The 12,959-nt window shown below is 40.6% G+C and overlaps 1 protein-coding gene across 9 annotated transcripts in view; it reads left to right on the plus strand.

Moving 5' to 3' along the window:
- Positions 1-12,959, plus strand: part of SLC35B4 (solute carrier family 35 member B4) — a 54,734-nt gene that overhangs the window by 25,536 nt on the left and 16,239 nt on the right. For 2 of the 9 annotated variants that reach the window (XM_024737957.1, XM_024737960.1), the window contains exons 9-11: positions 2,884-2,959; positions 3,780-3,864; positions 5,306-9,042. In XM_024737957.1, the coding sequence (XP_024593725.1) occupies positions 2,884-2,959; positions 3,780-3,864; positions 5,306-5,491 (347 nt within the window). In that variant the 3' untranslated portion in view covers positions 5,492-9,042. Of the gene's footprint in view, positions 1-2,883; positions 2,960-3,779; positions 9,043-9,079; positions 9,555-12,959 lie in introns of those variants that run through there. The other 7 variants (XR_003002265.1, XR_003002264.1, XM_024737961.1 and 4 more) reach the window with 7 other exon arrangements.

Here is a 12,959-nt window from a genome sequence, read left to right on the forward strand (position 1 = left end):
CATGTCCCTGTCCAGTTTTCCCATCCCCATTTTTTTTTTTTTTTTTTTTTTTTGAGGTACGCGGGCCTCTCACTGTGTGGCCTCTCGCATTGCAGAGCACAGGCTCTAGACGCGCAGGCTCAGCGGCCATGGCTCATGGGCCCAGCTGCTCTGCAGCATGTGGGAATCTTCCCGGACCGAGGCACGAACCCATGTCCCCTGCATCGGCAGGCGGACTTTCAACCACTGCGCCACCAGGGAAGCCCCTAGCTATTACTTTTTAAAGGGTTTCATAAATTAGCTGATAATTGCCAGTTAACTTCAAATAAATTACTGATATAATCCTATTATCTACTAAAAGACATAGCTTGTTATACAGACAAACGAATACACAAGGAACAAATACACACTTTTAAAATTAAGTCTTCATGTTGCTCAGCCCTAAAATGGTAAGTGTATTTTGTAGAATGACAGTAGGTGGTGAGTAAACGTTTGTTTGCTATCTGGTCACAGGTTGTGAAGTTGTGACTGTTCTCTGTTTGAGTTTGCAGAATTGCCTGTCCCGTTTGCTTGCAAAAAGTGTGATGGTGGCAATGTGTAAGACAGTTTTTAAGGCTCTGAATTACTCAATCATTTCTGACTTTTTTTTTTTTTTTTTTTGGCAGTATGCGGGCCTCTCACTGTTGTGGCCTCTCCCGTTGCGGAGCACAGGCTCCGGATGTGCAGGCTCAGCGGCCATGGCTCACGGGCCCAGCCGCTCCGCGGCATGTGGGACCTTCCCGGACCGGGGCACGAACCCGCGTCCCCTGCATCGGCAGGTGGACTCTCAACCACTGCGCCACCAGGGAAGCCCCTGACTTTTTTTTATTGAGGTATAATTGACATATAGCTGATTTTTGATGCAGTGGTTTTTAAGGTCTCTAAGAGTCCCCACATAGCAAAGGGCTATGGAAATAAACACATTATCAAATTCCTTAGGATTGATATTGATTTAGTTACTAGAATGCTCCTTCTAAAAGTCACAGGGATGGGTATTTTTATAAAAAATTTTTTAACGTCTGCTTTCAAAAAATTGAATCTTTAGAATCATTCCTAAGTGTACATTTTTTCCTCTTGCTTAAGTGTCTCAGATGAACGTGTTATCCTGGAATATTCTAAGGGAACTGTACATCTGTCTAAATACTTTATGTCATGCTGATTGTCTTTCCTCAGCAAACTGATAACGGTGAATCTCTGACGTGATTAAACAGTAATAACATTTGTTAACTTTCTTTTCATTTCAATACTTGCTAAGTGTTTCAAAGACAGTAGAATACCAAATTATGGGGATTTCCCACTAGTCCAGACATACAATTTTAATAAATTATTTATATATATGAATTTTTATTTTTCGCAAAAGAAAATTAATGTTCATTTACTAACCAGATCTCAACATCACTTTGTTACACTTTCCTCAGTTATGCTGTATAATTCAAACCCCACAAACAATTTAGCAATATAAAAAAAACCGACCCTTTGAGGATTACTATGTCCTTATTCTCTGATCTTGGATATTTTATTTCCTCCCACATATTTAGTGTGCAAGTCTCACGACATAAAACTACCATAAGAACATATTGACAGGAAGGAAAGTTTCAGTTCATTGCCCTACACGTGAGCTAATTTCATTTTACCAGTTTCCTTCCTGACTCCATTCGCATACGTTCTTACATAGTCGTAATCCTTGTGTAGATATAATTTTATACTTGCTCTTTCACTTTCATTCTGAGTTTTTTATATGACTATATATAATCTTGACGATTTTTTTTTTTGTCACGTATATAACGCCTCATCTAGTTTGCTTACCTTAGCTTACATAGTCCTTGCTCTATCACTGGACATTTAGATTGATTCAGAGTATTTCCTTATTATAAATATGACTGCAAAATATATAAAACTTTTTTCTTTTGAATTAACTAGGATTAATTCCTAAGAATAAGAAGCAATACTTTTATGGCTCCTTAATACATACTGTGAAATTGATTTTTAAAACAACACCAGGGCTTCCATGGTGGCGCAGTGGTTAAGAGTCCACCTGCCAATGCAGGGGACACAGGTTCGAGCCCTGGTCCGGGAAGATCCCACATGCTGTGGAACAGCTAAGCCCATGCACCACAACTACTGAGCCTGCGCTCTACAGCCTGCAAGCCATAACTACTGAAGCCTGTGCGCCTAGAGCCTGTGCTCCGCAACAAGAGAAGCCACCGCAATAAGAAGCCTGCACACCACAAGGAAGAGTAGCCCCCTCTCGCCACAACTGGAGAGAAAAGCCTGCGCACAGCAACGAAGACCCAACACAGCCAAAAATAAATAAATAAAATAAATAAATTTATAACAAAACAAACACCAATTTATACTATCACCCACTGAATGGCTGCTACTTCCACTACCACCTTGCCAGATTAGGATATTATTTATAACTGTTCAATTGCTAACTTAATAGATATAGAATGGTACAGCCTTGTATAATTTAGAATTCTTTGATTAAGGATTGAACATATTTCCAAATGGCATTTAGTTATGGGTTATATTACATCTTGTGTTAACTGTCAGTTAAGACCATATCATTCTGAAGCTCTCTGTGTTTCACACTCTTTCTCTGTAAAGTGGGGTCCTATTCAGGTGAACGGTAAAGAGTTTTTTTTTTTAAAGTAAAATAAATTATAATTTAAGAAACCAGTGTAATGACTCTTGAGGCTGGTGTAGCCTCAAATCAAGGCAAGTAAGTAGTGTGTGATCCAAATGTATTTGCAAGAGAAATACCGCTTCTATTTCTATTATGTTCATCTGTGTTACTTTGTTCAAAAAGATGAAAACGTAAGCTGTCGGAAGTGATACAGCTCTCTCTCCTCTTAATCTTTGCAGAATTATATCAGGTTCCAGTCGTTGGTGTGGTAGTGCCCATCATGTGGTTCTACCTCCTCATGAATGTCATCACCCAGTATCCTTTGCACCCCTCTGCCATATGGCCTTTGCTGTGGTATTTTGGCATAGGAATGTTTATTCCTTTCTTCTAATGGTGCAGTGCCATGAGTTTCGTTTTTGCCTTGATCTCTCCTGCGGTAAGCAGGAGACAGACAGGCCCATCCAGTGAGCTCCTTTGTTGCGGGAAGAAGGGGGGAAGAGATGCTGGTGGTGTGGAGGGTCAGTAAGTCCCAGGGCACCAGGAAGGAAAAGCTCTGGGTGGAGGTGTAGAAATCAATGGGTAATTAAGGGTTAGTGTATGACAGAAATGTGCTGTGATTTCTACATGGAGTTTTCCAGTGTCCTAGGATGTTTCACAAGCTGCCACAGAATCCTGCAAGAAATTTCAAGTTAAGTAAAACCTGATTTTTAAAATGGCTCTTTGGAACCACCGGTAAGTCCATTATAAAAATCATTGAGTCTTTGAAACAATGAAAGAGATTGAGATGGACCTCATTCCTCTGAAGTCACCTCATTCGTTTGCCCCACAGAGTTCTTTTTGGGAGGAGGTGTGATCACCTTTACCGAGAGCGTTACCTTCTGTCATTACTGGGGAGGCGACTTCTCTGTAAACTCTGGCAAGAATCCAGGATAAGAATAATAGGAGGCTTTCAGGCAGTTTCAAGTTAGGATCCACAAATGGAATGGCAAGCCAGGAATTCTACAGGATATTCTAGCAAGGAAGAGCCTCAGGGCAGCTGTAGCCAACCCCCATGTTTTTTGGGTCCTAGAACAGAAGGTTCTCCCACTGATCTCTGGGTTGTCTACAGAAAACCACCTTAACCCTGCCCCTCCAGGTACGTGTGCATCCGGGGCGTCTTCATCCTGACCACAGAATGCGCCTCCCTCACCGTCACCCTCGTCGTGACTCTACGCAAGTTTGTGAGCCTCATCTTTTCCATCTTGTACTTCCAGAACCCTTTCACTTGGTGGCATTGGCTGGGCACCTTGCTTGTCTTCATTGGGACCCTAATGTACACAGAGGTGTGGAACACCCTGGGAGCCACCAAAGGCCAGCCTCAGAAGGAGGCCAAGAAGAGCTGAGGCCTTCCTGGGGTAGAGAGACCCGAGGCTAGTGAGCCAGGGGCTGGCCACCATTTCACCTTGGTTAATGCTGAATCACCCCCCATGTGCCAGAGAATCCTCAGAGGGACGCACTTCTCAGATTTCTCATGCCTATACAGACCAACATTTGTGGACCCTGAATAGAAGCCCCCAACCCTGAAATAGGAAAAAAAAAAACAGTTCTCCACTATTGAACGGCCTTTCCAGTTGTTGTTTCTACCAGAATTTCAGCACTGTACCTTCTTATTGAAATCTGAGTCCCCAGAGCTACTAGTTTTACATCCACTGTCTTGGACAAGATTATCCCTGTCCTGATGATTCTCTGCTGTAACAGTCTTTATCCTCCTGTGGCCTTTCCCCTTGTTCCATTAACCTGCCACCCACAGCAGCACTTTTCAGGCAGACGCTCCAGGCACCCCCCCCCTGCCCCCCCCAACCAGGAACAACCGAGTGGCCCGGTGAACCGACACACCGGGATGCTGGGGCTGGGCTTTCTCCTGTGTGTTGGGAAAGAAGCAGGTGTCCCTGTGCGCCCTGGTGACCCTGGGGCAGGACTGGTGGGAATCCTTTCCCACATTTTTCCTTTTTCTGTTTCTATGCAAAAGTCATATGCTTTCACACCTTTTGCTTTCTGTACTTAGAATAAACCTGCAGCATCTCTGTATGGCACAGTGTTAATAAGGAAGAAAGGTTGTGTATGAATTGGGAAAGAGAGACTTTTTCTGTCTTCTCTCAGTTTTCTGGTTCATTAGCCTCGAGCTAAGATGGTGACGCCAGGATGGCCCAGGAGAAGCTGGCTCCGGGGGCAGGGGCACGCAGAGAGCACAGACAGGCACTGAGGGTGGGCTCCACGTGGGGGAGCTCCGCCTGGCAACTCTGATAGTTATGACCAGCCAGGCTAATGAGTGAACCAGTATATTCAGTGGGTGTGGGTGTGGTGTATCAGTCAGGCCAAATCACAACTAAAATGGAAATTTTGGGGGGGGGGGATGTCATCTTAATGTTCTTGATGGGTATGGGAGTGTGTGTGTTTTATCATATGTATTAATAGAAACATGCCCCCCTTTTGCTAATCATTTCAAAGGTCTGGTTTTCCTCCCATGGGATAACTTTGAGAAAGAAGTGTCAGGATGCCACATGTAGGTGTGTGTGTGCTCTCGTGTGGGTTGTGATCACTTGGGAGAAGAGGAGAGCATGAAAGTCAGTGTTTTTATTCCCTTGTCCTTCACTCAGTTCGGACCTTCATTGTCTCACGCAGGTACGTGCTCTGGAGGCCGTCAGACTTACCAGCCCATCTTTTTGCACACAGACAGAGGCCTCTCCTTCTGCGCTGGGTTCAGGTTGTGTTCTTATATCGAGGTTTGGCTCTCAGGGTCTCTTGAGCTCACCCAGGGTGTGGTGTGTTTATTCTGCTATCTGGAGCTCTTCTCTGATGGGTCTGTGATAAGTACCCTAGAACCACCGGGCTGCCTTGGGGAAGTCCCTTAGGCTGCTCGGGTTTTTTGTTACATAAAATGTGGATGCTGTTTCTCCACCTAGGTCACAGGGTTTTCTGATCAATTTGTGGTTCTGGACATGGACAGCTGTTCAGTGCCAGTGAAGGTCTCTACTAAAAGATGCGGAATTAGGTGTGAACTTGTTCATGGACTCAAAAGGTACTGTAGAGTTCCTCAGACTGATGGTGCTATAAATACCGTGTGTTAAATATCCTCTTAAAAACAAGAACAACAAAAGCTACTTTTCTTATTGTTTAATAGAAGAACCTGTCCCCAGGGGCTATTTGATTGCTGCATATCTGGAGTCTTGACAGGATAACTCCTAACAGGATAGAGCCTTACATGACGTAGTATCACTTTTTTTATGCTGATGGGAAATATTACAATTTTTAGTTCCTGAAACAGTGTTGATGTACACAGACAGCATTTAACTGGGTCCACGAGGTTTTAGATTCTGGCTTTAGAGTGTGTGTGTTCCGCAGTCTGAACACCTCTGCTGGTCTTATTAACAGGAGGAGATGTATGGACAGAGTAAGGCACTCATACAGTGAAATAAGCGCATGTAGGAACAGAATGTCTGAAATGCCCTGGGAATTGGTTTTTTTCTCTAGTATTTGGTTATAAGGAAATAAATCTAACAGACACTAGTTAATACTTCTTTAAACAATTTATTCCCCTTGATTAACTTATTTTTCAATCCAAGTTGAAACTGATTTCAATCCCTGTTCAAAGAGCAAAGAAACCATTTTACAGAGGGTCAGACTCATCCCTAACTGGAGGAGAAATGTCTATTAAATGCCCTTCATCTTTCTCTGGGTCGAGACCATGTAATTTTGTGCCCCAGAGATAGAGGGTTTAGTTTGTTTACACGAGAGATTGGTGTTTAAGGCATCCAAGACTCTACCCTTAGAACAAAGATCAAATAGCAAATGACTAGCCAGAAAATGGTGTGTGTGTGTGTGTGTATACACCTGTGTACTCACTTCACAGCTGGACCAGAGTCGTGAGGTACCAGGAGAATATGGAGGACACTTGAATTATTTTATTTAATGTGTAACAGAACCTTTACCACAGTTCTATTGTCATATTATAAATGTTTTCATTTTTTATTAGGAATTTATTTTTGATCCTTTCTCTTTTTCATCCAGCTAAAACCGTTAATGCATTTGACAAGTTTCTATCTAGTTCTAAAGTATTTAGACACAATCCAAATCGTTTTTTCCTTCTTCGTGCCCAGTTATCCAAAATGAATACGGTACTTTAATTAGGTCATTGTGTCGAGTGAAGAAAAACCACGAAAGCTGAGCTGATCTGTGCCACCCCTACCAAACCCCTTCCATTCTTCTGGGAAGGTCACCTGATCATTCTGAAGGATTCTAAAATCTCGCGGTCATTTCCTGAGCACGTTTCCTCCCTTCTGCATGTTTTTTTTCACTTCTGATCCCCCACTTGCAGTTTCTTCAGCAACCTCTGGTCACTCACGTAGTTTTCTACTAATCTTGTATCTGTTTATGCCTCTATTCTTTGGGGCCTCTGGGTGTTTCTCTGTGGATTTTTACAGGGTATACGTATCCGTGTAGCATGTATCTTGTTATGCATTGATACTAGGGGAGTGTGTCCATAAGGATGCGAATATCTGACACAGTATGTGAATGTACATGTAGATGAATATGAATGGGATTTAATGTAATAATGTAATGTGAAAATATTTATATGTCCTGTTGTAGCTCAAAGTGGGGCTGAGACTCCTTACCACGTTCGTGTCTCTATTTGGAAAGCAGTAGTATCTGTATTTTGCTCATTTTTACCCTGCCTCCAGCTGACTTCACTCTCAGTGCCAAATGCCTGTGGTGAGAGGAGGTGGAAAGCATTAGGTCAGGAGTAATTGTAAACCAGTGAATTAGCTCTGGGCTGGTGGACATGCTCATTGGTGGACAGCTGGCATATGAGACAATGTAGCAAAGACCTGAGCATCTCCACAGATGCACATTGAGAGGCACTCCAACGTAGAGATCTGAAATCAAGATCCTACAATTTGTTGTAGTTTGTTTCTCTTTGGCTAGGAGTAAATAGAATTATGAGCATTTTGGTCTCAATCTTGGGTTGAAAGAACTGTCAATATAGATAAAATCCATTTTTATTACAGATGCGTGACCTTTGAAAACGAGTATAAACAGTGTCAGTAAAATAACTAGTCATAAGCATTGGAATATGTTCAGTGTGTACCAGGCTGGGGTGGGAGACTCTGTAGTGTGCTCTCTCTTTCTAGCAGCTTCCTCACAGTGGACCTTGCAGAGAAGGGAGGGACCAGGCTCTGACTTTTGTCCCATGAATAAATAAACCCTTACCAAGAACTCTTATTCCCTCAAGTTTTGGAGAAACCTTCTAATGGTTCCTGATACCCATTCCCACTCTTCATCAGTTGATTAGCAAGAAAACGAATAAGACGAAACATCCCTAAGATTCTAAGCCAGAGAGGGAAGGAAGGATACACACCAGGAGTTGTGGGTATTCGGCTTTTTGTCCTCCGGTTGCATGGTGGGAGGAGGGCAGAGCATTACAAATTTAGCACTTTCCATCTATTTGACGCTCAGTGCCAGGAGCTGCCCTCAGGGGACCATTAAAGATGCTTAAAAATTCCTGGAGTAGGCTGCCTGGGGTGACCCTTACATCTCCAAAGCTGGTATAGTTGGTTTGCATCAGCTGATGCCTAGAGCTCATTGTCTTTTTGTCTCCTCAGTATCATACTGAGACATTCCTCTGAGCTTTACCTACTTAAGTCACTAAGATCCTGCAAGATGTCCTCAATTTTCAATCAAGTAAGGCAAGCTGTGAGGGTACCAGAGATAGGTGAGGGGAAAAGCTTCGTCTACATTTAGAAGAAATAAGACCCATATTTTTTAAGGGAAAAGTTGTAATAATTCTTTGGCACATTGGATTATTTATAGTTTTTAAGATGTAAAGAAGACTCCTGTGAACCGAGAGAAGCAGTAGTTATTCCCCAACGTGATAAAACTGTCTTTGTGTATCACTTGCAATCACAAATCATTTCTGTGTGAGTTGCTTTCATTCCAGAGAATGGCATCATCCTCCAAAGAAAAAGGGGATGGTTTTTAAGTAGGATTTCTTAACAGATTATGTGTTGTGGGGCTGGGGAGGGATGATGGGGATTTGATTTATCCAGCCTCCGAGCTCTTCATTCATATTGTGATTTAAGAACAGAGATGGGGGAGGAGGGGACTAGACAGCAGCAGAATATGTAGAACAGCTAAGACATTAGTGGGTATTCAGATTTTGAGCTGTGTAAATATCAGATGTCGGCTTCCAGCCTTACGAGTTATTTGAGCTGAGAGTTAAGGAGGAAAGGGACATTTTGTGAATAAAATGTTTTGCCAAACAAATTGAATGAGTCTTTTTACTATGATTTCTTATAAAGAGCTATTTTCTACCTTCAGAAACAACTCATCAGACACCTGGTTTTTTATCTGGAATTGTACAATCATTGCTTTTTAATAAAAGTGATAAATTTCTTGCAGGTGTTTCCAGTCACCATTACCTTTCAAGTGCTTGTGTGCAGTTTCAAAAGCTCTACAATTTTTGCCTTGTATAGTGGTGGGACATTTTACTACAAATGATGGTAAGCAACGTGTCTTCTAATGCCTGGCAGCTGGATCAATCACAAACCACTTCTCAGGCTACAGGTCAGTTTCTATTTAAGAAATTTAAAGAGGATCGGCTTACCTTGGGAGATTTTAGAGGTTCATGGCAGTAAGTTTCTGTAGCAAATCTCTCAAAACCTCTTTGCCTTAACAGAAACGTTATTTTTGTAATGTTGCAATGGCCAGCTCTCTTTATCTTCCATCTGTTGCCTTTAAATGAATCTTTTTTTTTTTAAACATCTTTATTGGAGTACAGTTGCTTTACAATGGTGTGTTAGTTTCTAAATGAATCTTAATGCAAAAGCAACTTTCAAAGCAGTTTACCACACCCAATCTGTTTTTTTTTTTTTTTCAGTATACTCAATTTACAATAATATATTAGTTTCGGGTGTACCACATTGTGACTCAAAAGTTTTATAGATTATACTCCGTTTATGGTTATTACAAAATACTGGCTGTATTCCCTGTGCTGTATATAGAATATATCCTTGTAGCTTATTTATTTTATACATAGACGTCTGTATCTCTTAATCCCCTACCCCTATCTTGCCCCTCCCCCTTCCCTCTCTCCACTGATAACAGCTAGTTTATATATCTATATATCTGTGAGTCTGTTACTTTTTTTATTATATTCACTAGTTTTCTTTTTAGACTCCATATATAAGAGATAACAAATAGTATTTGTCTTTCTCCGTCTTATTTCACTAAGTGTAATACCCTCCAGGTCCATCCATGTTGTTGCAAATGGCAAACTTTCATTCTTTTGTTTGGCTGAGTACTGTCCCATTGTGTATATACACATCTTTATCCATTGATCAGTTGATGGACACTTAGGTTGCTTCCATGTCTTGGCTACTGTAGATAATGCTGCTATGAACATTGGGGTGCATGTATATTAATGTTTTCATTTTCTTTGGATATATACCCAGGAGTGAAATTGCTGGATCATAAGGTAGTTCTGGAGCTTTTTTGAGGAACCTTCATGCTGTTTTCCACAGTGGCTGCACTAATTTACATTCCCACCAACAGCGCACGAGGGTTCCCTTTTCTCCACATCCTCTCCAACATTTGTTTTGTATGGTCTTTTTGATGATGGCCATTCTGACAAATGTGAAGTAATATCTCATTGGGTTGTTTTTTTTTAATTGATTTATTTTTGGCTGCGTTGGGTCTTCATTGCTGCGTGCAGGCCTTCTCTAGTTGTGGCGAGAGGGGGCTACTCTTTATTGCGGTGTGTGCAGGCTTCTCATTGTGGTGGCTTCTCTTGTTGCGGAGCATGGGCTCTAGGCACATAGGCTTCAGTAATTGTGGCGCACGGACTCAGTAGTTGTGGCTCACAGGCTCTAGAGCGCAGGCTTAATAGTTGTGGCACACAGGCTTAGTTGCTCCGCAGCATGTGGGATCTTCCCGGACCAGGGCTCGAACCCATGTCCCCTGCATTGGCAGGCGGATTCTTAACCACTGCGCCACCAGGGAAGTCCTCTCATTGGGTTTTGATTTGCATTACTAATCTGATGATTAGTGATGTTGACCATCTTTTCATGTGCCTGTTGGCCATTGTATGTTTTCTTTGGAAAAATGTCCATCAGATCTTCTGCCTGCTTTTTAATTGGGTTGTTTTTTGATATTGAGTTGTATGAGCTGTTTATATATTTTGGATATTAACCCCTTATCAGTCTTATCATTTGCAAATATCTTCTCCCATTCAGTAGATTGTCTTTTTGTTTTGTTGACGGTTTCCTTTGCTGTGCAAAAGCTTTTAATTTTTGCTTTTGTTTCCTTTGCCTTAGGACACAGATACAAAAAAATATTGCTACGATTGATGCTGAAGAGTGTTCTACCTGTGTTTTCTTTTTGGTTTCCAGTCTTACATTTAGGTCTTTAATCCATTTTGAATTTATTTTTATATATGGTGTTAGAGAATGTTCTAATTTCATTCTTTTACACGTAGCTGTCAAGTTTTCACAGCACCACTTATTGAAAAGACTGTCTTTTCTCCACACTTATTGAAAAGACTGTCTTTTCTCCACTATGCATTCTTGCCTCCTTTGTCCTAGATTGTCCAGAAGTGTGTGGGTTTATTTCTGGGCTATTATGTTCCATCGATCTATGTGTCTGTTTTTGTGCCAGTACTATACTGTTTTGATTACTGTAGCTTTGTAGTATAGTCTGAAGTCAGGGAGCATGATACCTTCATTTCCATACTTCTTTCTCAAGATTGTTCTGGCTATTTGGGGGTCTTTTGTGTTTCTGAACAAATTTTAAATTTATTCGTTCTAGTTCTGTAAAAAAAAAATGCCATAGGTATTTTGATAGGGAATGCATTGAATCTGTAGAGTGCCTTGGGTAGTATGGCTATTTTAACAATATCAGTTCTTTCAATACATGAACATGGTACATCTTTCCATCTGTTTGTGTTGTCTTCACTTTCATCAGAGTCTTATAGTTTTCTGAGTACAAGTCTTTTACCTCCTTAGGTGGGTTTATTCCTAGGTGTTTTATTCTTTTTGATGCGATTATAAATGAGATGGTTTTGTTAATTTTGCTTTCTAATGGTTTGTTTTTAGTGTATAGAAATGCAACAGATTTCTGTATATTAATTACGTATCCTGCAACTTTACCGAAATCATTGATGAGCTCTAGTAGTTTTTTCGTGCTCTCTTTAGGATATCCTATGTATAGTATCATGTCATCTGCAAACAGTGATGGTTTTCCTTTTTCCTTTCCAGTTTGAATTCCTTTTCTTTCTTTTTCTTGTCTGATTGCCATAGCTAGGACTTCCAATATGTTGACTAAAAGTTGTGAGAGTGGGCATCCTTATCTCATTCCTGACCTTAGAGGAATAATTTCAGCTTTTCACCATAGAGTATGATGTTAGCTGTGGGCTTATCACATATGGCCTTTATTATTGTTGAGGTATGTTCCCTCTATACCCGCTTTCTGGAGAATTTTTATCATAAATGGATATTGAATTTTGTCAGAAGCTTTTTTTTGCATCTGTTGAGATGATCATATGCTTTTTATTCTTAATATGGCTTTTATTCTTCAATTTTTGTTTATGTGGTATATCACATTGATTTTGATATTGGACCATTCTTGCATCCCTGGGTTAAATCCCACTTGATCATGGTGTATGATTCTTTTCATGTATTGTTGGATTTGGTTTGCTAGTATTTTGTTGAGGATTTTTGCACCTGTGTTCATCAGTGATACTGGCCTGTTTTCTTTTTTTTCTGATATCTTTGCCTAGTTTTGGTATCAGGGTGATGCTAGCCTAGTAGAATGAGTTTGGAAGAGTTCCTTCCTCTGCAGTTTTTTGGAATAGTTTCAGAAGGATAGGTGTTAACTCTTTTCTAAATGCTTGGTAGAATTCCCCTATGAAGCCATCTGGTCCTGGACTTTTGTTTTGGGGGAGTTTTTTTTTTTTTTTTTTGATTATTCATTCGTTTAATTACTGATACTGTCCATATTTCTAGTTCTTTGTGGTTTAGTCTTGGGAGATTGTATGTTGCTAGGTATTTGTATGTTTCTTATAGCTTGTCCATTTTATTGGCATATAGTTCACACTAATCTCTTATCCTTTGTATTTTGTAGTTTTGGTTATAACTTTTTTTCATTTCTGATTTTATTGAGTTGATGAGTATAGTTAGAGGTTTGTTACTTTTGTTTATCTTTTCAAAGAACCAGCTCATACTTTCATTGTTCTTTTCTATTGTTTTTTCAGTCTCTATTTATTTCTGCTCTGATCTTTATGATT

Source organism: Neophocaena asiaeorientalis, unplaced genomic scaffold (assembly GCF_003031525.2).
Source record: "Neophocaena asiaeorientalis asiaeorientalis breed wild unplaced genomic scaffold, Neophocaena_asiaeorientalis_V1.1 scaffold364, whole genome shotgun sequence".
Lineage (NCBI taxonomy): Eukaryota > Metazoa > Chordata > Mammalia > Artiodactyla > Phocoenidae > Neophocaena > Neophocaena asiaeorientalis.